This window comes from Dryobates pubescens, chromosome 21 (genome assembly GCF_014839835.1).
Source record: "Dryobates pubescens isolate bDryPub1 chromosome 21, bDryPub1.pri, whole genome shotgun sequence".
Lineage (NCBI taxonomy): Eukaryota > Metazoa > Chordata > Aves > Piciformes > Picidae > Dryobates > Dryobates pubescens.
This window is the reverse complement of record NC_071632.1, coordinates 20,687,834-20,710,516: the sequence shown is the minus strand read 5'-3', so window position 1 is coordinate 20,710,516 and position 22,683 is coordinate 20,687,834. Positions and strand designations below refer to the sequence as shown.

The window sequence follows — 22,683 nt, the reverse complement described above, 5'->3', positions numbered from 1 at the left end:
TCCTGAGGAGCCCTGGCTCGGGCAGGGAAATCCTAACCCATCCCTGGAGGGGATGCCAGGGGCTGGGGGCTGCAGGGGCTCAGGGCTGGGGGGGATGAGCCAGCATGGCTGGGAGCCTGGCATGGCATCAAGCTTTGCCAACTGTCCTCCTGCCCTGGTGCCCAGCCCCCCTGCCAGGCCTTGGTGCTCTCAGCCAGCAGCAGGGCTCTGCCCTGCCGGGGCAGGAGGAAGCTGTGGTTCTCTGGCTTCCTGGGAGGGCTCCCAGCAGCGCTGGCAGTCCCCACAGAAGGCTCTGCAGCTCCTGTGCCCCCAGAGGGTGCTCCTGGTGGGGCCAGCAGCAGCAGGGCTGGGGCCTGCTGCCCAGAGGGCTCCTGGATGGAGAGCGAGGTAGGGGCTGGGGCTGGGCTGGGGCTGCCGGCCCAGGCTGCCTGGGGGAGGCTCCACCTCGGGCTTGGGGCCCCCACGGCTCTGCCATGGCCTAGGGGGGTGGTCCCATGGCAGAGGAGCACATGCTGTGCTGCCTGGGGGCTGCCCCCTGTGCTGCCTGGGGGCTGCTGTGCTGCCTGAGGGCTGCCCCCTGCACTGCTGTGCTGCCTGGGGGCTGCTGTGCTGCCTGGGGGCTGCCCCCTGTGCTGCTGTGCTGCCTGGGGGCTGCTGTGCTGCCTGGGGGCTGCCCCCTGCGCTGCTGTGCTGCCTGGGGGCTGCTGTGCTGCCTGGGGGCTGCCCCCTGCGCTGCTGTGCTGCCTGGGGGCTGCCTGCTGTGCTGCCTGGGGGCTGCCCCCTGGGCCGTGGGGCAGGCAGGGGCAGGGGCTGAGCTGCTGGCTGCCGGTGCAGCAGCTCCCCAGAGCTGTGTTCTGTGTTCCCTGTCCCCTTTTGTCCTCCAGGCTCTCTCTGGTTTTGCCTCCCTCAGTCCCAGGATGGCTCCTGAGGGCCAGGCTGTCCCCAGTGCCCCTGTGCTGCATGGCTCCCGCTGGAGCTGGGGACAAAGGGTTCAAGCAGCAGCTTTCCCATCCCACCCCCCAGACTCCTCCAGGCTGCTTTGGTCTCTCCTGTGCCTCTCAGCCACCCTGAGCACAGCAACAGAGAGAGGGCTTGAAGCTGCCTGCTGGGAGCAGGGAGGGGACACTGCTGGGAGGAGGAGGGGGCACTGTCCCCCCAGGCGCAACAGCCTTGCCCTGTGCTCCTGTGCTGTGGGAGAGAGGCTCTCAGTGCAGCAGCTGCCACAGGATGGCTTCACAGCTCTGCACCCAGCCTGGCTCTGCACCCAGCCTGGCTCTGCTGTGGAGCTGTGAGAGCAGCAGCAGCCCCTGCGCAGCAGCAGCCCCTGTGCAGCCTCCCTCAGTGCTGTGAGCTGTGAGAGCAGCAGCAGCCCCCGCGCAGCAGCAGCGGCCCCCGCGCAGCAGCAGCGGCCCCCGCGCAGCAGCAGCGGCCCCCGCGCAGCAGCAGCGGCCCCCGCGCAGCAGCAGCGGCCCCTGTGCAGCAGCAGCGGCCCCCGCGCAGCAGCAGCGGCCCCCGCGCAGCAGCAGCGGCCCCTGTGCAGCAGCAGCAGCCCCCGTGCAGCAGCAGCCCCTGTGCAGCAGCAGCGGCCCCCGCGCAGCAGCAGCCCCTGTGCAGCAGCAGCAGCCCCCGCGCAGCAGCAGCCCCTGTGCAGCAGCAGCGGCCCCCGCGCAGCAGCAGCCCCTGTGCAGCAGCAGCGGCCCCCGCGCAGCAGCAGCCCCCGCGCAGCAGCGGCCCCCGCGCAGCCTGCCTCAGTGCTGTGAGCTGTGAGAGCAGCAGCAGCCCCCGCGCAGCAGCAGCAGCCCCTGCGCAGCCTGCCTCAGTGCTGCGAGCTGTGAGAGCAGCAGCAGCCCCTGTGCAGCAGCAGCAGCCCCCGCGCAGCAGCAGCCCCCGCGCAGCAGCAGCAGCCCCTGTGCAGCAGCAGCAGCCCCCGCGCAGCAGCAGCAGCCCCTGTGCAGCCTGCCTCAGTGCTGTGAGCTCTCACCTCCCCAGCCCCAGGCTCACCGTCCCCAGCTCGCTCAGGGGCTCCTGCTGTGGGGGCAGCAGCTGCCCCTGACCCCGGTTCCTCTCTCCGCAGCCTGGCATTGTGTCTCCTTTCAAGAGAGTCTTCCTGAAGGGGGAGAAGGGGAGGGACAAGAAGGCGCAGGAGAAGGTGGCGGAGCGGCGGCCGCTGCACACGGTGCTGCTGGCCCTGCCCGACCGCGTGGAGCCCGACCTGCTGCTCAACGACTACATCGAGAAGGAGGTCAAGGTGAGCTCTGCCAGGGCCTGCTGGCACTGCCTCGGGGCTGGGCTGGCTCCCGGGGGCACAGCCATCCGCTGGCTTGGCTGAGAACCGGGCCCTGGGGTGCTGGAGTCCCGCCCTGACCCGGCGCTGCCAGGGTGCCGCTGAGCCGTGGCCCTCAGCACTGCCCCCCTGGCGTGGGCACTGCCCCTCCTGCCCCCCCTGGCGTGGGCACTGCCCCCCTGGCGTGGGCACTGCCCCTCCTGCCCCCCCTGGCGTGGGCACTGCCCCCCTGCCCTGGGCAGCCTGGGCCAGGCCTTGGCAGCACTCAGGGGGAGGAGATTGTTCCTCATGGCCAACCGAAAGCTCTCCTGGGGCAACCTGAAGCCACTTCCTCTGCTGTCACTTGTGCCTGGGGAGGAGAGACCAGGCCCAGCCTCCTTTCAGGGAGCAGCAGGGAGCCAGAAGGTCTCTTCTCAGCCTCCTTTTCCCAGCCTGAGCAGCCCCCAGGTCCTTCAGCTGCTCCTCCCCAGCCCTGTCCTCCAGCCCCTTCCCCAGCTTCCCCCACGTGTAGCTGCAGCTCTGCTTGGCCTCGGCCTCGGAGCTCTTTGCCAACCTGACCAACTCTGCTTTAGCAGCTTCTGAAGCCAGCCTGAGCCCCCAGCCCGCGCTCGGCGCAGCCTGGCAGGGGTGCTGCCTGCATGCAGGGGGGGTGGTGGTGACCACTGCCTGCTTCTCCCCCAGTACTTAGGTCAGCTCAGCTCCATCCCGGGGTACCTGAACCCCTCCAGCCGCACCGAGATCCTGCAGCTGATTGACAACGCCAAGGTGAGGCTCCCCCCTCAGCACTGCCTGCAGCTGCCCAGGGCCTGCAGGGGCTGCCCCGGCCTGGCCCCGGCCTGGCCCCGGCCTGGCTGCTGCCTGGCTCCTGCCCCGCTGCCGGCCCCGGCCTGGCCCCGGCCTGGCTCCTGCCCCGCTGCCGGCCCCGGCCTGGCCCCGGCCTGGCTCCTGCCCCACTGCCGGCCCCAGCCTGGCTCCTGCCTGGCTCCTGCCCCGCTGCCAGCCCTGGCCTGGTCCCAGCCTGGCCCCGGCCTGGCTCCTGCCCCACTGCCGGCCCCGGCCTGGCTCCTGCCCCACTGCCGGCCCCGGCCTGGCTCCTGCCTGGCCCCTGCCTGCACTGCCGGCCCCGGCCTGGCCCCGGCCTGCGCTGCCGGCCCCAGCCTGGCTCTGCAGCGGGCGGCCCCGGCCGGCCCCGGCCCTGCAGCTCAGCTGAGTCTCTGTTGCAGAGGGCACACCAGCTGCCCGGGCAGCTGACCCAGGAGCACGACGCTGTCATCAGCCTCTCTGCCTACAACATCAAGCTGGTGTGGAGGGATGGAGAAGATCTCATCCTCAGGGTCCCCATCCACGACATCGCCTCCGTGTCCTACATCCGAGACGACTCCTCTCACCTGGTTGTGCTGAAGACAGGTAGCCAGGGGCCAGCTGCAGCCCCTGCCTGGGGCTGCCCTCCTGGGCTGCCTTGGGGTTGTCCTGGGGTGATGTTGGGGTTGCCCCTTATGGAGGGCAGCAGAGGACAGGCTGAGAACAGCCCAAAGCAGTCAGTGTCCTTCAAGAATCAGAGGGTTTGGGTTGGAAGGGACCTCTGGAGCTCATCCAGCCCAACTAGTCCAGGTGGGAGCAGGGGCTGTTGCAGCTTGAGGTTTCTAAACCACTGGGAGCTGCCCCCTGCCTGGCACCAGTGCAGCTCAGGCTGGTTGGGGCTGTGAGCAGCCTGCTCTGACTGCAGCTGTCCCTGCTGGCTGCAGGGGCTGGGACTGGCTGAGCCTGAGAGGTCCCTTCCAAGCCAGAGCATTCCATAGCTCTACACTGCCCCCCCCGCTCCAGCCCATGGCATCCTCTGCAGAGGGCACCAAGGAGAGCAGGCAGAGGCAGCTCCTCCAGCCTGCTGCCCTGGATGTCTGAACAGCCCTGTTGAGTGAGCAGGGTGATAGCCAGCACCTAGGACACACTTCACTTCTTGTCTTCCCTTGTCCCCAGAGGCTGTACTTGTGTCCCACCTGCTTGCCTTTGGGCTGGAGGAGCACTGGGGGAGCTCTGAGCTGCTTAGGAGATGTAATGAGAGAGACTTAGGGGATTATAGAGCCCAAGACAGCAAGGGGCAGGCAGTGGGATGAAGGAGTTAAGTGCCTTAGAGCTGTCACTCTGCTGAGGGATTCCCTAAGCCCCACAGACAGAAGTGGCTCTGAATTTGCCAGGCTTGGAGCTCCTCCTCACTGCCTCCTGCTTTGGGGCCTTTGCTAGCCCCACAGGGAGTAGCTCAGCTCCTGAGGGCTTCTTGCTCTTCCCTCCCTGCCTCCACCTTCCACAGAAATCCAGCATGGAGCTCCCCCAGCCCAGCCCTGCTCCAGCAGGGCACCCACAGCACAGTGCCCAGGGGCACAGTGCCCAGGGGGTGTTGGAAGCTCTCCACACCAGGAGACTCCACAGCCTCCAACAAGGACATTTCTCCTCCTGCTCAGATGGAACCTCCTGGGTTCCACTTTGTGCCCTCTGCCCCTTGTGCTGTCCCTGGGCACCACTCAGCAGAGCCTGGCCCCAGCCTCTTGCCCCCCAGGCTGCCTTCAGCTCTTGCTGAGCATTGCTCAGCTGCCCTCTGGGGCTGCTCTTCTGCAGGCTCTCAGCCCCAGGGCTCTCAGCCTTTGCTGCTCCCAGAGCTGCTCCAGGCCCCTCAGCAGTTCCCTGGCTCTCTTGAGCTGGGGAGCCCAGAACAGGCCTCAGCCCTCCAGCTGTGGCCTCAGTAGGGCAGAGCAGCCTGGGAGGAGAATCTCCCTCAGCCTGCTGGCCTCACTCTTCTCCATGCCCCCATTGCCCTTCTTGGCTGTGAGGGCACAGCTCCTGGGCAGCTTGTTGTCCCCCAGCCCTCTCAGGTCCTTCTCCTGGTAGCTGCCTCCCCGCAGGCCACCCCTCAGCTGTGGTGGTGCAGGGGGTTGGTCCTCCCCAGGACTTGCCTTTCCATCAGGAGTTGTCTCTTCCTCAGCTCAGGACCCTGGGATCTCCCCCAGCCAGAGCCTCTGCGCCGAGAGCTCCAAGGCGCTGGCGTCCGGCTCGCTGTCCGAGAGTGGGGTGGTGCCTCTGGAAGCTTGCTGCTTGGTGGTGCTGGCCACAGAGAACAAGGTTAGACCCCAGCCCCCCTCCAGCCCTGCCCCCCTCACCCTCACCCTCTGATCCTGACAGCCCTGGCTCTGCCCTTGCTGGGAGCTCTGAGGCCTGTTGAACCGTGGTGGCCACAACCTCTTGGGCTAGAGGTGGAGAGCCGAGAGGTCCAGGGTGGCCTCATCCTGCTCTGTGTCCCCCCTGGGACGTGCCCAGGTGCTCACCTGGCCATGGTGTGCGACAGAGGGGATGGGGATGGGCTGGGCTGTGCTGCTGAAGGAGGAGGGGAAAGCCTGGTCCCTGCCCTAAGCCCAGGACCTGACTGGGACACAAGAGGGTCTGAGAAGATGGTTTTGGTGGTGGTGGAGCCCAGAGCTTCTCCAGCAGCAGGAGATGCCTGAGGCTCTGGCCCACAGCAGGCCTCTGCTACCTGCTGCTGGCCTGGAGATGTGTGTCCTCTGGTGTCTGGAGCCAGGGATGCTGCCCCTGGGCTGTGAGCTGCTGCAGCAATGCTGCCCCTGGGCCGTGAGCTGCTGCAGCAATGCTGCCCCTGGGCCGTGAGCTGCTGCAGCAATGCTGCCCCTGGGCCGTGAGCTGCTGCAGCAATGCTGCCCCTGGGCTGTGAGCTCCTGCTCCCTTTGTCTCCAGGGTGGGATTTTCAGCTCTGAGGCCCCCCAGGGTGTCTTCTGCTTTGCTCAAGCCTGCTTTGCTCCCTGCCCAGGTGACTGCTGAGGAGCTGTGCTCTCTGCTCAGCCAGGTCTTCCAGATCGTTTACACCGAGTCCACCATCGACTTCCTGGACAGAGCCATCTTCGACGGGGCCTCCACGCCCACGCGCCACCTCTCGCTGCACAGCGGTGAGCACAGCCCCTGCCAGCCAGCCTCAGCCCTCCTCAGCCTCACCCAGCGCCCTCTGAGGGCAGGGCCAGCCTGCAGGGGGTGGAAGAAAGCCCTTCCTCTCCTTGCTTGTGAGTGGGGTGGGCAGGGGGCTGCTGGCGCTTGCCTGGGGGACAGCAGCTGTTGGCCCCTTGGCTGGCCAGGGGGTGTCCCGGCCCTAGGAGTCCCAGCCCTAGGAGCACCAGCCCTAGGAGCACCAGCCCTAGGAGCACCAGCCCAGCTTCTCTGGGGCTCTGAGCAGCCTGCCCTAGCAGATGATGTTGCAGAAGTCCCTGCTGAGTGCAGGGGTTTGCACTGGATGAGCTCAACAGGTCCCCTCCACCCCACCCCCTCCCCTGGTTCTTTGCTCAGCTCTCCTGCCCCAGGAGCTCCTTCACCCCTGGAGATGGACACTTGGCTTCCCCACCCAGCCTGGGCCCCACCAAAGCTAGAAGGGGCAGAGGGTGGGGATGAGCTGACCCCCAAAGCCACCAGCACCACTCAGCTCACACTCAGGCTGCTGGGAGAGTTGGACCAGACAGGGAAGAAATTCTTCCTTGTGAGGGTGGGAAGAGCCTGGCCCAGGCTGCCCAGAGAGCTGGGAGCTGCCTCACCCCTGCCCCCATCCCAGGCCAGGGCTCTGGGGCTCTGAGCTCTCCAGGCTGTTCCTGCTCATGGCAGGGGGATTGGACTGCATGATGCTCAAAGGTTCTCCTTGCAGCCTGGCTGACCTTGAGGGGTCCCTTCCCAGCCCAGCCCTGCCCTGATGATCTCACTGTTCTCCTTGCAGATGACTCCTCTACAAAGGTGGATGTGAAGGAACCTTATGAAGCTGAAGCCAGCACTTTGTAAGTTGGTGGCTGGTGGTGGTGCTGGACCTCATTAGTGCTGCCTGGCTGCTGCCTTTGAGCCCCTCAGAGCAGGACCTGCTGTGCTCTGCAGATTGCAGGCTGCTGCTCACTGAGCCTGAGCCAGCAGCTGCTGTTTGGGCTGCCTCCATGGCTGGATTGTTCTGCCACTGTGGCTTTCCAGAGCTGGTCACGTAGCCAGTGTCCACTCCCCTGGGTCAGCAAAGCAGGGATGTGGCCTCTGTGCCCTGGGGGAGCCCAGCTGGGGCTGGGAGAAAGGTTTTCCCCCACACTCTTTTGGAGAGTGCTTGTGGGCTGAAGTCCTGCCCCAGAAGCAGCTGGGGGCACCTGGCTGCTGGAGCTGTCCCAGATGGCACCAGGAGAGGGGAGCTGGAGACCTCCTAACCAAAGGGTTACAGGCTTCAGAGGGAGGGTTTGGGTTGGGCATGAGGAACAATTTCTTCCTGGAGAGGGTTGCCAAGGCCTGGCCCAGGCTGCACAGGGCAGTCCCCGTCCCTGGAGGGGTTTCAGAGCTGTGGTGCTGAGGGCCATGGCCTGGTGCTGCCCTGGCAGTGCTGGGGCCATGGTTGGACTCCAGGAGCTTAAAGGTCTCTTCCACCCAAAAGCATCCTGTGGCGTTCAGCAGTTCAGCTCCTCCTGGGGGAGCCCTCAGGAGCCAAAAGCTCCTCTCCAGGTGCCCCTCCTGCCAGGCAGAAGCTGCCCCAGGAGCCCTGCAGGCCTGATGCTCCCTCTGCCTTGCAGCTCCTTTCCAGAAGCCCTGGATGCTGGGGACAGCTCCCCCTCCTGCTTCTCCAGCCAGCAGTCCCCACACGTCAAGACAGCGAGCGAGAGCGAGCTGAGCACCACGGCCACCGAGCTGCTGCAGGACTACATGATGACAGTAGGGCTGCAGCACAGGCCTGGGGGCTGGGCCCGGGGGGGCAGGCTGGCCTCAACAGGCTGAGCTGGGCAGGAGGGAGGGCACAGGCTCTGCTCAGCTGCACCTTGGCACAGGACAAGGGGCAATGGATGGAAACTGCAGCACAGGAGGTTCCAGCTCAGCAGGAGGAGGAACTGCTGCCCTGGGAGGGTCCCAGAGCCCTGCAGCAGGCTGCCCAGGGAGGCTGTGGAGCCTCCTGCTCTGGAGCCTTCCCAGCCCTGTCTGGATGTGTTCTGTGCCCCCTGTGCTGGGTTCTCTGCTCCTGCTCTGGCAGAGAGCCTGCTCCAGGGCTCTGTGACCCTCAGGGTGCAGAAGTTCCTCCTCCTGTTGAGGTGGAACCTCCCGTGCTGCACTTCCCCTCTGCTGCCCCTTGTGCTATCCGGGGGGCGGCTGAGCAGGGTCTGAGGAGCTCTTACCTGGGAGGCTATTGCCAGCTGCTGGCCCTGCAGGCTGGGGGAGCAGGGCCGGGTGGGTGACGCCCCGGGGCGGGGGGGGGTGATGGGCGGGGGGCCACGCCCCGGGCGGGCCACGCCCCGGGCGTGACGGCGGGCGGTGCCTCCGCAGCTGCGCACGAAGCTCTCCTCGCAGGAGATCCAGCAGTTCGCCATGCTGCTGCACGAGTACCGCAACGGGGCCTCCATCCACGAGTTCTGCATCAACCTCAAGCAGCTCTATGGGGACAGCAGGAAGTTCCTGCTCCTGGGTGAGCGGCCCCCGCCCCGCGGCCGGCCTGCCCGACCCCCCCCGGGCTGGGAGCGACGGGCAGGGGGGGCGGGGGGCGGCACAAAGCTGCTTCGGGGAGCGGCTTCGCGCTGCTTAGCGCTGTCCGAGAGGCTGGGGCCAGGCTCCTGCCCCTGCTGCCCAGCGACAGCACAAGGGGCAGAGGGCACAGGCTGGAACCCGGGAGGCTCCACCTGAGCAGGAGGAGAAAGTCCTTGGGTGTCCCAGGCTGCCCAGAGAGGTTGGGAGTCTCCTGCGGGAAGGTTTGGAATGCTGGGGGAATGCCCCTGGCACAAGAGGCTCCCGCAGCCCCGTGCTGGGCTGCTGCAGCCGGGGCGGGGGGAGGGGTGGAAGGGCCCCGGCAGCGCCCCCGGCCCTGCCGCTCAGCCCCGGCGCCGCCCCTGCAGGGCTGCGTCCCTTCATCCCCGAGAAGGACAGCCAGCACTTCGAGAACTTCCTGGAGACGATCGGCGTGAAGGACGGCCGCGGGATCATCACCGACAGCTTCGGGCGGTACCGCAGGACGCTCAGCACCGCCTCCACCTCCACCACCAACGGCAACGGCGCCGCCGGCAGCTCCGACGAGCAGTCGGTGCCCTCGGAGGAGGACGAGTGGGACAGGATGATCTCCCACATCAGCAACGACATCGAGGCCCTGGGCTGCAGCATGGACAGAGACTCCTCCTGAGGGCAGCCGGGGGAGCCGCGGCAGGACCTCGCTGCTGCTCCCTCCTCCTGCACAGCTCCCGGGGCCTCCCCTGCGCTGCAAGGAGGAGCCCGAGGCAGGAGCCCAGCCTCCAGCAGCCCAGCCCCCGGCCGGCCCTGCTTGGCTTTTGTTGGCTCCAAGCCCGGGAGGGAGGGAGGCAGGCTCCAAGCCTCTGCCTGGTTTACAGTTTTGCACATGGTGTCCTTGTTGTAACTGATCTCCTCCTCCTCCTCCTCCTCTTCCTCCCTGTTTTTGAATGAAGTTTACCACAATGTGAATTATTTAAACCCATTCTTGATGCTTTTGAGCAACATCTATGGCTCCAGCCCCCCAGGAGAAGCTGCTGGGGTGGTGGTGGTAGCCACATGGTGAGCTGAGCCTGCTGCACACCTTGTGCCCCTCTCCAGCTCTGCAGGGCTCCACAGCCCTCCCTGCCCTCCCTCCTGGAGCTGATGGTGCTGGCTGCAGGCTGTGGAGCTGCCAGGGCTCCACCTGCCCAGCCTGCCACCCACCTTGCTGGTCATGGTGCTGGCAAGAGGGCAGGAGCTAGCTCCAGGGCCTCCCCAAGAGCCATGCTGCCCACCAGAGCCAGGAGAACCCAGCCAGGGCCTGGTGGGTGGCATGGACATGGTGCAGATATCTTACTTTCAAGGACTGAGTTTTTAACCCCAGCCCCTGCCAGAGGAGCGCTCCCAAAGGGGAGATCCTCTTTGGCCACCCAAGAGGGGCTGGGAGGGGTCCCCAGTTCTGGAGAGCCACAAGTGGGAGGAAGGCTGAGCTGGAGGAGAGATTGAACCCCAAGAGAAGGGATGAGCCAGCCCCAAGCAGCACCTCCAGGGCTCAACCAAGGGGCTCTGGGCACCCATGGGTGGCCCTGGTGTGGGTGCTGCTGAGGAGGCCAGACCTTGGCTCAGCAGTCTGGGGCCATCCTGCCCTCTCCCCATTCCTCTGCTCTGTGTCCCCCAAGCCTCCCCAGTGCCTTTAACCCCTCCTCCCCCAGCAGCTCCCAGCTTCACCATGGCCCTCACTGGTGTCTCACCTCTGGCCAGCCCACCCCAGCAGCCCTCACCCCTCCTCCCTCCCCAGGACCACAGACTCCAGCCCTTGGTACACCCCTGCACGGAGCCAGCAGCCCACCCTGGGGTGCTCCCAGGCACCCCCAATCCTCCTTCACCTTGACTTGGAAGGGTGAAGTCTCCCCAGCTCCCTGAGGCCTCACCTGGGGGGGGGGAAGCAGCCCTTCCACCTTGGGGCTGATAAACGCCAAAGCAGAAGCTGGGGAGGGCTCAGAGAGGGTCTGCAAAGCCAGGGAGCAGAGGATTTGGCCAGGACTTAGCCATCCTGGAGAGCAGCTCCTGGGACGAGCTGGGATGGAGAACCTTGAAGCCTCCTCCTCCTCCTCCAGCCATGAGGTTGCCATCCACCAAGGGAAGATGGAGGTCCCAGCTCCATTCCTTCTGTCTTGAGGACCAAGATTGTCCTTCCCCTGAGCCCAAGAAGCCCCAGCAGGGTGCAGGGCTGGGAAGCACTTGGAGCTGGGGGGGCTCAGTGCCTTTTGCTGATGCAGAGATGAAGAACCAAAACTGCCCCTGGCTGCTGGAGCTGCAGGCTTCAGGGAGCCTCAGAGGCCTCTGGCTTTGGCTGCCTGTAGGTGGAGAGCTGGAGCCAGGGCAGCTCCCAGCCCCGGGGGGGTTGGGTTTCTGCTGCTTCAGCTGCAAGCAGCTCCACTCTGGAAAGAGCCTGATGGAGTAGCACAGAAGATGGCAGCAGCTCAGGAGGTTCCATTCCACCTCCACATCCTCAGCACCAGGCCCTGCTGGCACCAGGGGACAGAGGGTGGGGTGGTCTTGGTGGCCCTGGGGGGGTTCTGGCAGTTGTTCTGTACAGAGTCTTTGTTACAGGGAAATATACTCCTGCAGCCCCCCCTGCCCCCTCTCCCCATCCTGCTGCCCCCCCTGCCCCCTCGCCCCCTCTCCTCTTGGGGCTGCTCCAGAGCCTGTCCTGGTTAACCACCTCCAAGGGCACTGAGGGGCTGGAGTGTGTCCAGAACCTTCCTAGTGAGGGACCCAAAACTGACCCCAGGACTTGCAGTGTGGCCTCCCTGCCCTGCTCCTGCTGCCCACACCACTGCTGCCCCAGGCCAGGCTGCTGGTGGCCTTCTTGCCCACCTGGGCACCCCCTGGCTCACCTCTGGCACCAGCTCCCCCCACCAAGTCCTTTCCCACCAGGCAGTTTCCAGCCCCTCTGCCCCCAGCCCAGAGCCTTCCTGGGGTCTGTGTGCCCTCACCCCTGGCTCCAGCCTGTTCAGACCCCTCTGTGGAGCCCTCCTGGCCCTCCAGCAGACCACCACTGCCACCCAGCTCGGTGCCATCTGCACACTGACCGAGGAAGCCTCAGTGCCCCCCGGCAGGTCATGGGCAAAGAGACTGCAGAGAGCTGGCCCCGGTGCTGAGCCCTGGGCAGCACCACTGGGGACCACTCACCAGCTGGGGGCCTCTGCATCCCCCACCGCTCTCTAGGCTGAGCCAGGGAGCAGTTCCTCACCCAGGGAAGCCTCCCCCCAGCCAGGTGGGGCTGCTGGAAGCCACAGGGTACCCCAGCCCCCCCCAAATGAGCGTGGTGGGCCAGGAGGTGCCATCCAAGTGATACATGAGGCCATTTATTGAGCGCTACAGACAGGGAGGAGGAGCCTGGGGGGTGAGGAGGAAGGCTGAGGGGGCAGGGGAGGGGGCAGGAACTGTGCATCTATACAGGGGGGGCCAGGGCGCCCCTGGCCGCTACATGGTCAGCTCCTGTGGGAGAAGAGCAGAAGGTCAGGACCCCCCCCCAGCACCGCGGGGAGGGGGGGAGGGGGGGACTGCCGTCCCCGTGGCGGGGCCCGGGGCCGTGCTCACCATGATGGCATTGACGATGTCGTTGTTGTTGTGCCGCAGCGCCCGCACGGCCTTGGGGCGAGAGACGTTGGCCTGGGCCATCACCAGCTCGATGTCCCTCACCTCCAGCCCCGTCTCGTCCACCTGCGGGGCACAGAGGCAGCCCCGTCACCCCCCGCCCCCCCGCCGCCCCCCGCCCCGCCCCCGGGGCTGGCGCTCACCTCCTCCTCCTCCTCGCTCTCCTCCTTGATGGTGAGGCTGGGGGCTGCCTCCGTGATCAGGGGGGAGTGCTCCAGGGGCACCTTGAACTTCTCTGCCGCAGCCTTGTGCACCTGCTGCGACAGGTCCTCGATCTGCAGGGACGGGGGGTGGGGGTCACACACCTGGCCCCGCGGCCCCCAGCCCCAAACCGACCCCAGCCCCGCGGGACATCCCCTCCAGACCCGCCCCGGGGGCCACTAACCCCGTGGGACACCCCCAGGAGCCACCCCGGGGGCCAGCAGCCCCACGGGACACCCCCTCGGCTGCCCCCCCCCCAGGGGCTGCTAACCCAGTGGGATACCCCCCAGGGTCGCTCCACGGACCACCAGCCCCACAGGATGCCACCAAGATCCACCCCGGGGGCCAGCAGCCGCGCAGGGCTCCCTCCCCGGCCGCCCCCCGGGGCCGGCAGCCCCCCGGGGCCGACCTTGGCTTCCCCGAAGACGATGTAGATGTCGGAGGCAGGGCTCTTGAAGACGTCGGGCTTGGTGATGACGAAGAGGATGTTCTTGGACTTGCGGATGGTGATGCGTGTGACGCCGTGGATCTGCCGCAGCCCCAGCTTCGACATGGCCTGCCCGGGGGGGCGCACGCACGGCTCGCCCCCTGCCCCTCCCGCCCAGGCAGCCCCGGCCCCGCCGGCAGCTCCCAGCGCCGTCCCTGGACCACCACCACCCCCCCCCGCCCCGAGCCCACCTCAAGACCTCCAGGCCCACGAGAGACCTCCCACCCTCGCCTGGGGACCCCAGCCCCGTGGGGGACTTCCCAACCCACCCGGGGGGCTCTGACTCAGGAAGGGTCGCCCCAGCCCCTCCGGGGTCCTGCCAACCCCGCCTGGACACCCCCAGCCCCACAGAAGACCTTTCAGCTCCACGTGGTGACTCTTAGCCCCATGGGAGACCTCCAACCCCATCAGGGAGGACCCCCAGCCCCCCCCCCGGGGGTCCCATCCCACCTTCCTGGCCTTCTTCTCGCTGCGGCTCTGCTTGGCCTTGCTGACAGTCTCCTCCCCGGTGCCCAGCGAGTGGGTGAGCTGCGCCTGCCAGAGAGCCAGGGGTGAGGCAGCCCCAGCCCCACCACCCCGCGGGGGGGCCCCAGAACCCCCCCAGGAGCCCCTCCAGCGCCTCCCTCACCTGGCTCTGGGCTGCTGGTGGCTCTGAGCCCTCAGGTTCCTCCAGCTCCGGGATCGACTCATCGTTGCTCTCCGACTCGTTACAGGACCCTGCGGCCAGGCAGAGGGCTGGGACGGAGGCAGCCCCCTCACGACCCCCCCCAAACACAGCGTGACCCCCTCCCCAAAACACAGCGTGACCCCCCCCAGGGAGCTCTCTTCTCACCTTTGTGGTTGGGCTCACAGCGGTGGGGGGCTGGGGGCTGCTTGTCCTGCTGCAGGTGCTGGGTGTCAGGGCAGGGGTCTGCAGCATCCCCATCACTGGAGGAGCTGGACTCGGACTGGAGGGACCCCCGGGGGGGTCCCCTGCCCCCCACGCTGCCTGGCGCCACCTGCCGGCCGCGGGCATCCTTCTCCTTCCGTGGGGAGGGCTGAGGGGCTGCAGGGGGTAGGGGCTGAGCTGGTGCTGGACCCCCCCGCCCCAATCTACCTTCTGTGGGGTTCAAGGCAACCTGCACATCTCCATCACCTACCTGGGGACAGCCCCGAAGGGGACCCCCAGCAGCCCACCCCGGGTGATGAGCACCCAGGTCCCACACAGCGCCCCCCCCCCATGATGAGCCGGTGGTGCCCCCCTAGAATCCACCCTCTGTGGGGCTGAACCCCCCCTGCTCACCCCCACCGGCCACCTGAGGACCCCCAAGGTGATCCTGAGCACCCCCACCGTGGGTGATGCCCACCTGGGTCCCTCACAACCCCCCCGGAGATGGATGGGAGGAGCGTGGGAGGGACTGAACTCATGGGACCCCCACCCCCACTCCACAGGGATGAACCCACCCTGCTCACCCCCACCAGACACCTTAGGACCCCCCCCCAGGTGACCCTGAGCACCCCACCGCGGGTGGCAGCCGTGGGCGAGGGTCGGGTGGGGGTCTCCTACCTTCGAGGTGCTTCCTGGAGGCTGGCAGGACGGGGGGCCGCTCCTCGCCGGCGGGGAGCCCTGAGGTGTCCTGGGGGGCACGGCCTGGGGCCGGGCGGGGCGGGGGGCGGGATGGGGACGCAGCAGCAAGAGGAGGCACTTGGCTGAGTTTGGGGGGCACGGGGCAGGGGGGCGGCGAGGGGCTGGGGGTCTCGGGGTGGGTTTGGGGAGCGGCAGCCCCCGCCGCTTCCCCGGCGCCTGGAGGGGGCGGGGGGCTGGACGAAGCCCCCTCCCCCACCGTCGCCTCCTTCTCCTCGAGGGGGGCCGGGGGCAGGACTTTGGCTTGGGTGTCCCCAGAGGACCGGGTCGGGGGCTCCTCCTGCGCCCCCCCCTCGCCGCGGGGGCTCTGCGGGGGCTTGGGGGCTTTGGGGAGGTGCCGGGGGGCAGGGAGGGCCCCGAAGGAGCCTCTCAGCATGGCGGTGACCTCCTGGTGGTCCTCCTGCCGCCCCCCGCCCCCCGAAAAGGCACCAGGTGTTTGGAGCGGGTCCAGGGGGGCCGGGGGCTCCCCCACGTACACCTCCCGCTCCGAGGCCGTGAAGATGGAGTGGGGGCGCTGCGGGGCGGGGGGGGCACGACGCTTCTCCTCCTCCTCCTCAGCGGAGGGTGGGAGCCGGGGGGCTGCCGGGGGGCTGCCCTCGGGGGCCACGAAGGAGCTGGAGTCAGTGCGGGAGCGAGAGGTCTCCAGCAGCTCCGGGCAGGACTCCTCCGAGGAGCTGGTGCCTGCCTCCCCCGCCTCGGGGTGCCCTGCGGGCTGTGCCAGGCTCTCCTGCTGCAGCCCGGGGCAGGCGGGGGCCGGGGGCTCAGCAGCCGAAGCCTTCCTGGCCACCTCCTCCTCGCTGGACTCCTCCTGGGGCAAGGGGCACGGTGCCACGGTGCCATCCGGCAGGTTGGGAGTCACCGGTGGTGCCAGGCTGGGGTTGGTGGCTACAGTGTCTGGCTCATCAGGTGGGCTGGGTGGCACCGGTGGCAGCAGCGTGGTGGCCACAGCCTCTGCTGGGCTGAGTGCCTCTGGTGGCATCAGGTCAGGGTTGGTGGCCACAGCCTCTGCTGGGCTGAGTGCCTCTGGTGGCATCAGGTCAGGGTTGGTGGCCACAGCCTCTGCTGGGCTCGGGGCCACTGGTGGCATCAGGTCAGGGTTGGTGGCCACAGCCTCTGGTGGCATCAGGTTGGTGGCCACAGTCTCTGGTGGGCTGGGTGGCACCAGTGGCATCAGGTCAGTGTTGGTGGCCACAGCCTCTGCTGGGCTGGGTGCCTCTGGGGGCATCAGGTCACAGCTGGTGGCCACAGCGTCAGCCTCGTCCGGTGGGTTGGGTGCCACCAGCGGATCCAGGCTGGTAGCTGTGGTGTCTGGGCTGGGTGTCTCTGGTGGCATCGTGGTGGCCTCAGTGTCTGGCTCCTCTGGCAGGCTGGGTGCCACCCCTGGCACCAGGTTGGTGGCCTCAGTGTCTGGCTCCTCTGGCAGCCCTGGCACCAGGTTGGTGGCCTCAGTGTCTGGCTCCTCTGGCAGGCTGGGTACCACCCCTGGCACCAGGCTGGTAGCTGTGGTGTCTGGGCTGGGTGTCTCTGGTGGCATCGTGGTGGCCACAGTGTCCAGCGAGCTGAGTGTCACTGATGGCACCAGGGTGGTGTCCACCTCATCTGGCAAGATGGGCATCACTGATGGCATCAGGGTGGTGGCCACAGTGTCTGGCTCCTCTGGTAGGCTGGGTGCCACCACTGGCACCAGGTTGGTGGCCTCAGTGTCTGGGCTGGATGTCTCTGGTGGCATCGTGGTGTCCACCTCATCTGGCAAGATAGGCATCACTGATGGCATCAGGGTGGTGGCCTCAGTGTCTGGCTCCTCTGGCAGGCTGGGTGCCACCACTGGCACCAGGCTGGTGGCTATGGTGTCTGGGCTGGGTGTCTCTGGTGGCATTGTGGTGTCCACCTCATCTGGCAAGACAGGCATCACTGATGGCATCAGGGTGGTGGCCTCAGTGTCTGGCTCCTCTGGCAGGCTGGGTGCCACCCCTGGCAGCTGGTCAGGGGTGTCCAGCTCCTCTGGTGGGCTGGGCATCACGGGTGGCACCACGGTGGTGGCCACAGCGCCCTGCTCATCACGGCCATCAGTGGCTGCCAGCTCGCCGCTCCCCTCTCTCGCTGTGCCAGGCTCGTGGTCGCCGTCACCCTCGCTGCCAGGGCCGCCCTGGTGCTCCCCGTTGGCTGGTGCCACAGTATCCCCTTGGAGCCTATCAGTCTGGGGGTCCCTGGCCTCCCCAGAGCAGAGGCTGGGGGGCTGCAGGGCGCCGCCGCTCGCCGCCAGCTCCGTGCTGGGACCTCCTCCTGGCGCTGCCTCGCTGGCATCCTCCTTCACCACCAGCTCCCCCGCTGGCTCCTGCGGGACATCAGCCTCCGGCAGCGAGACCTCCTCCGGCTCCGAGGAGGAAGAGGCAGAGGTGAGGAAGGCTTCGCCATCTGGCTCCACGCCAGCCTCTCCGGAAGGCGCTGGGGGTGCCCTGCTGCCGCCGTGCTCCGGCGCCCCTGCTGCCGTCCGCTCGGCGCCGAGGTCCCCCGCGGCGGTCACCTCCCCGTGGCGGTGCCGCGGCGACCCCTGCCCGGAGCCGGCTGGGGCCAGCCCGGCGTGAAGGTGGAGCTCGATGCCGCCGTGCCCGGGGCCGCGGGTGCCGGGGGGCGCCGCGGCAGCCGTGCCCCCAGCCTCGGTGCCCAGAGCGTGGCGCTCGGTGCCGTAGAGCCGCTCGTCCTCCTCGCCGTCGTAGGCGGCGGAGTCGGAGGAGGCTGAAGTGTCGTCGTGGAAGGCGAAGGACTCATCCACCCCCTCCGTGATGGAGGTCTCCGAGAGCGAGCGCAGGAAGGAGGCCGAGGTGCTGCCACCTTCCTCCTCCTCCTCTTCTTCTTCCTCCTCATCGTCCTCCTCCCCGGAGAGGGTCAGGCTGGCCGTGCCGGGGGGCAGGGGGGTGATCTCCACAGCCTCCGCCTGGAAGAGAAGGCTGCCCCGGAACGGGAGCAGAGCCGCCGGGATCAGACCCGCACCGGGCAGCTCCTCCAGCCCTGACACCTCCCACTCCTCCTCTTCCTCTGGCGTGTGTCCATCCTCCTCCTCGTCGTCATCCTCCAGCAGGGTGAAGGGTCCATCCTCCTCCTCGAGGGGCGGCGGGGTGAAGTCGGGAGGCTCCTCCAAGCTCAGCGCCATCATGCTCTCAGCCTCCGCCAAGCCTTCGGCCTCGGCCACCAGGTTGGGGGAGCAGGATGGGGAGGTGCTGGCAGTGCCCGAGGACCCCCAGCTGCCCCCCTCGGCCGTCATGTAGGAGCCTGAGGGGGAGGTGGGGGGCGAGCAGAGCCCCTCGCTCTCCCCGTCCGTCTGCTCCTCGCCCTGGGGGGCCACCAGACCTCTGGACCCTCCCAAACGGACTGGGGTGGAGGGGGCTGTGAAGAACAGGTCGGGGTCCAAGCTGGAGGTCTGGGCTCTCCCCGGGGTGGGGGTCTCAGCTGCTGAGTGGCTTTGGGGGTCTTTGGTGGGAGCAGGGAAGGGACAAGGCACAGTGGGACCCCCCCGGGGCTCAGGGTGGGGGGCAGGGGACTGGGTCTCCTCCCCCATCACGATGCGGGTGTCCAGGGGGTCAGTTTTTTGGGGGGGTGGTCTGCAGGCTTCAGTTGGGGGGGCAGCAGTGGGGGGGCTGGGGTCACAGCTGGCCCCCTCGGGTTGTGGCCGAGCTTCCTCCTTGGCTAGCATCGGGGGGGGGGCTGTGGAAAGAAGAGAGGACCCCCCCCAATTAGTGCCACAGAGCCCCCCCAAGGGTCAGCTGGTGATGGGGGGGTCACCCCCACAGTGCCATTCAACCTTGTGGTGACCCCCACCCAAAACACTTGGTGCTTTAGGTGGGGGTCACCACAAGGTTAAGTGACTCGGGGGGGGGGGGGGGGCACCACAAACCAGCAGCCCCCTCCCCAAATTGCCCCTCTCTGGTGGCACCAAGATGCAGCTGAATGGGGGGGGGACACACACCACAGACCCAGATGTCCCCAAGCCAAGGGGACCCCATGGTGGGGGAACAGCACAAACAAGGTGACCCCAGCCCCTGGGGGGGTCTCTATAGACTTAGGTGACACCAGGGGGGGTAGGGGAGGAGGGAAGGACACAGCAAAAGCCCCCCCAGGCCTCCAGCCCCTCACTAGGGGTCTGGGGGTCCAAAGATGCAACTGAACAAGGGAGGGGGAGCACAGAGTCAGGCAGCCCCGAGAAGAAGGGGACCCCTTCATGGGGGGAGGGGCACATTCCCCCCCCCCAGCACAACCAACTCTGCCCCCAGCACCATCCCCCCTTCAAGGGCACTGTGCCCACTGAGTCTGGGGGTCCTCAGTCCCCCATTTGCCTACTGAAGGAGGAGCTCAGCCCCCATCCAACCCCAGCAGCCCCCCCAAAATCTCCCTTCCCCCCCAGCTTTGCTGCCCATCCCCCCCCCCGTTACCTGGGCCCCCCAGGGGCTGCTCCATGGGGCAGAAGCGACCGGAACCCACCGAGCCCTGGTCCCAGCACCAAAGCCGGCAGAGCCCCCTGCTCCCCCCGGGGCGTTTATAGGGGGTGGGGGGTGGGGCAGGGCCGCAGGGGCGGCTGGGAAGGGGGGGGGGGCCTCACCTGGGTGTTTGCAGGTGTGGGCATGCGGGGGGGGGATAGGTTATGGCCCCCTCCCCGTGAAAGGGTCTGGGAGGGCTTATGGCTGCTGCCCGCAGAGGGCTCCTTTGCGGGGGGCCTGGGGTCCTGCGCCCTTTCTCCCTGCTCAAGTGCTGGGCTGGGGGGGGCTGGGGGGAGAGTTGGCATCCCCTTAACGCTGCCCTCCCCTTAACGCTGCCCTCCCCCCTGCAGCCCCTATTTCGGGGTGACCGACCGCCCCCCCCCGACACGGCTGTGGGGGGCACTGAGGCCCGCGGTGACAGCGGGGACCCCCCCGGCACATCCTGGCTGTCCCCGTTTCCCCCGGGCCCCCCTGGGGGGGGGTTGGTGACATCAGCGCAGGGTGACCTTGGGGGCCGGGCCTCAGTTTCCCCACCCGGAGGGGTTTGAGGGCGGCAATGGGGGGGAGCGCAGCCTCCCCCCGGCGCCGAGCCCCCCCCCCCGCCTGCCGGGCCTGGGGGGGATGACACACGGCACGGGACACAAGCCACGGCTGGGGGAGGTGCTCCGGCGGGGGGAAGGGTTGGATGTCCCCAAAGTCACCTGCCTCGCCCCGGGGCAGCCACCGCGGCCAAGCCGCTGCCCTGCGTCCCTCCGACCTCCATCCCCTGTCCTCCATCCCTTTGCCCTCCATCCTCACCTCTCCATCCCCCACCCCAAATCCTTCCATCCTCCAGCCCTTGTTCCTCTGTCCCACATTTCTCCACCCTGCATCCCTGTCTCACCCATCCCACATCCCTGTCCTCCATGCCCTATCCTTTTCTCCATCCCCCATCCCCGCGTCCCCTCTCCCCGCGTCCCCTCTCCCTGCGTCCCCCATCCCTCCATCCCCCATCCCTGCATCCCCTCTCCCTCCATCCCCATCCTTCCCTCCTCCATCTCTTCCCTCCCTGTCCCACATTTCTCCATCCCAACCCCTGCGTTTCTCCACCCTTCCCCTCCCCATCCCTGCATCCCACATTTCTCCGTCCCCCCTCCCGTCTCTATTCTCCATCTCCTATCCCTCCACCCCAAATCCCACATTCCTCCCTGCCCCCCCCAGATCCCTGCGGCCCCCAACCCTATCCTACACTCCCCCCCCTCCCGTATCCCAATCCCCAGTTCCCCCCCCCCAGCCCCACGTTTCTCCCTCCCCCCGCCCCATGCCCCTACGCCCCCCAGTCTCACCTCCCCGCGTCCCCCCGCGCCTCACCTGCCTCCTTGCCCTCCGGCATCCCCGGCTGCTGCTCCGCGCCGCCCCCCCCGTGGCTCCGCAGCGCGGATTCCCCGGACATGGCCGCGGCTCGGGGCGGGGGGTCCGGGGGGGGGTCCCCGCTGCCAGCCCCCGGCCCCTGCGCCTCGGGCTGGGCGCGGGCGGCTGCGCCGGGAGCCGCGGAGCAGCGGCTGGGCTGGGCGGGGGCGGGGGCAGCGCGGCTGATGTCAGCGCGGGGGGGGGGGGGGGCCGGGGCTGGGTTTTTGGTGCTTTTTGGATGCTTTTGTTGGGCTTTTCCCTGATTTTCTGCCTCTTCCCCCTGCTCTTTCTCCCCCCCGGAGCAATTCTGCCTCGGGTTCGCTCCCGGGGCTTCGGCTTCGCGGCGCCGCGGCCCTGCGCCTTTTGTCCGCAGCCTTTCATGCCGCCGGTTATTTGCCTCCTCTTCACCCCCCCGGCCCCCCCGGGGCTTTTTTTCCTGATCATTTTCTTTTCCTGATCTTTTTTCCCCTCCCGATTCCCAGTCCCTGTTTATTTTCTCCTGGTTATTCCCCCCCGGCCCCCTCCCCTCCCTCCGGATTAGTTTCTTCCTCTTTTCCCTGACCATTTTCCCCTCACCGTTATCCTCATTCCCTCTCCCTGCTTTCCCTGCTTGTTCTTTCTCTCCCTCCCTTTCTCCCTCCCCAACCCTTTGTTCCCCCCCCGATTATTTTCCCTGTTAATTTTCCTCTCGTTCCTTTTTCTCCTGATTATTTTCTTCCTCTTTCCCTCCCCTCCGATTATTTCCCCCCGATCCTTTTGTCCCTTTTCCCCCTCCTGAGTCTTTTCCCTTGGTTCCTTATCCCCCCCCGGGGATTATTTTTCCCCTCCCGATTCCTTTCCTGTCATTTTCTCCCCTTCCCTTCCCCCCCCCTCCTTTATTTCTTCCTCATTATTTCCCCTCTCATTTCCCCCTCATTATTTCCTCCGGATTACTTTGTTCCTCTTTGTTTCCCTCCCTGCTTTGTTCCTTTCTTTTCCTGCTTCCTCCCCTTCGATTATTTTGCCTTTTCCCCCTCATTCTTTTGTTTCCTGATTATTTTATCCCCTTTTCCCCCCTCTCATTATTTCCCCCCTTGGTTATTTCATTGCTTCCCCCCCCCAGGTTGTTTTCTTCCTCTTTCCCCTCCCTGATTCTATTCCTCTTCCTTTCCCTCTCTGTTTCCTTCTCCTTTTGTTCCTCTGCTTCCTAATTTCCTTGATTATTTTCCTTCCATTTTGTTTCCCCCTCATTATTTTCCCTCCCTCCTTCCCTCTCTCCTTTCCCCCTCCCCCACCCCCCCTCTGCCTTTCCTCTCTGCCCTCCGTGCCAGGCGCTGGGAGCATCAGGGAGGCTCCTGGGGGCAGTCTGGGGGCCAGGGGGGGTCCCCTTCACCCTCACTTCCAGCAGGAGGGATTTTGGTCCCCCCCAAAGGGGCTGAGCAGCCGGGGGGGGGGTCCTGGCTGCGGCTGATGTTTGAGGGGGGTCCCCAAATGGTGTTGTTCCCCCCCCCCCCCCCCCCCGCCCCGTGCCCCCAGGGCCTGGGTACCGCTGGGTGCCGGCAGGGTTGCCATGGCAACGGCCCCGGGCTCCCTGCATCAGCGGCGGGAGGAGGAGGAGGAGAGGAAGGCTCCTTGGCAACGCTGGGGTGGGGTGGCACCACCCTGAGGAGAGCAGGCACGGACAGACAGACAGACGTCTGGCTGCTGCCATGCAGGAATGGAGATGCCCGGGATGGGATTGGGCACCCCCAGGCCCCCCGTGCCACCCCCAGGCCCCCCCGTGCCACCCCCAGCCCCCCCGTGCCACCCCCAGGCCCCGTGGCACCTTCCCTGTGCCACTGAAGGCTGCTGGGGGGAACCTGAGAGCACAGAGGGCCTGGCCCTGGTGCCTGGCACCGGGCACAGCACGGGGCTGGCTGTCACCCTGGGCACTCAGTGGGGCTGGCACTGGGTAGGGTGGGCTGCCAGCTGTCACCCTGGGCACCCAGTGAGCCTGGTACAGAGGGGTGCCAGCTGTCACCCTGAGCACCCAGAGAAGCTGGCACTGGGCACACTGGGGTGCTGGCTGCCACCCCGGGCACAGCAGGGTGCTGGCTGCCCCCCAGGCACTGAA

At 67.3% G+C, this 22,683-nt stretch overlaps 2 protein-coding genes across 2 annotated transcripts; one reads left to right on the top strand and one right to left on the bottom strand.

Annotated features, from left to right (window-relative positions):
- Positions 1-375: 375 nt before the first annotated feature.
- Positions 376-9,451, top strand: CCM2 (CCM2 scaffold protein). The gene is made up of 10 exons (XM_054171288.1): positions 376-387; positions 2,075-2,248; positions 2,966-3,049; positions 3,508-3,691; positions 5,262-5,398; positions 6,099-6,345; positions 7,005-7,101; positions 7,864-8,002; positions 8,606-8,744; positions 9,169-9,451. The coding sequence occupies exons 1-10, from the start codon at positions 376-378 to the stop codon at positions 9,447-9,449; spliced, it is 1,494 nt and encodes a 497-aa protein (XP_054027263.1). The 3' UTR covers positions 9,450-9,451.
- A 2,655-nt stretch (positions 9,452-12,106) lies between these two features.
- On the bottom strand, positions 12,107-18,439 carry NACAD (NAC alpha domain containing). The gene is made up of 9 exons (XM_054171287.1): positions 15,314-18,439; positions 14,653-15,244; positions 13,939-14,151; positions 13,735-13,823; positions 13,557-13,640; positions 13,029-13,175; positions 12,562-12,693; positions 12,362-12,484; positions 12,107-12,259 (listed from the first exon to the last, which is right to left on the bottom strand). Exons 1-9 carry the CDS (start codon positions 18,419-18,421, stop codon positions 12,245-12,247), a joined length of 4,503 nt encoding a protein of 1,500 aa, XP_054027262.1. The 5' UTR covers positions 18,422-18,439; the 3' UTR covers positions 12,107-12,244.
- Between the last annotated feature and the right edge of the window lie 4,244 nt (positions 18,440-22,683).

Bases quoted from the DNA above. Each gene is read 5' to 3' on its own strand.
- NACAD (XM_054171287.1), bottom strand. From the start codon at position 18,421: ATGCTAGCCAAGGAGGAAGCTCGGCCACAACCCGAGGGGGCCAGCTGT. The intron at 15,245-15,313 runs GCAGCCCCCCGG...CCCGCCCCGCAG, and splicing joins CCCCCGAGGGCAGCCCCCCG to CGCCCCCACTCCATCTTCAC. The intron at 13,176-13,556 runs GTGGGATGGGAC...CCCCCCGGGCAG, and splicing joins GCGAGAAGAAGGCCAGGAAG to GCCATGTCGAAGCTGGGGCT.
- CCM2 (XM_054171288.1), top strand. The intron at 3,050-3,507 runs GTGAGGCTCCCC...TCTCTGTTGCAG, and splicing joins AGCTGATTGACAACGCCAAG to AGGGCACACCAGCTGCCCGG. The intron at 3,692-5,261 runs GTAGCCAGGGGC...TCTCTTCCTCAG, and splicing joins CCTGGTTGTGCTGAAGACAG to CTCAGGACCCTGGGATCTCC.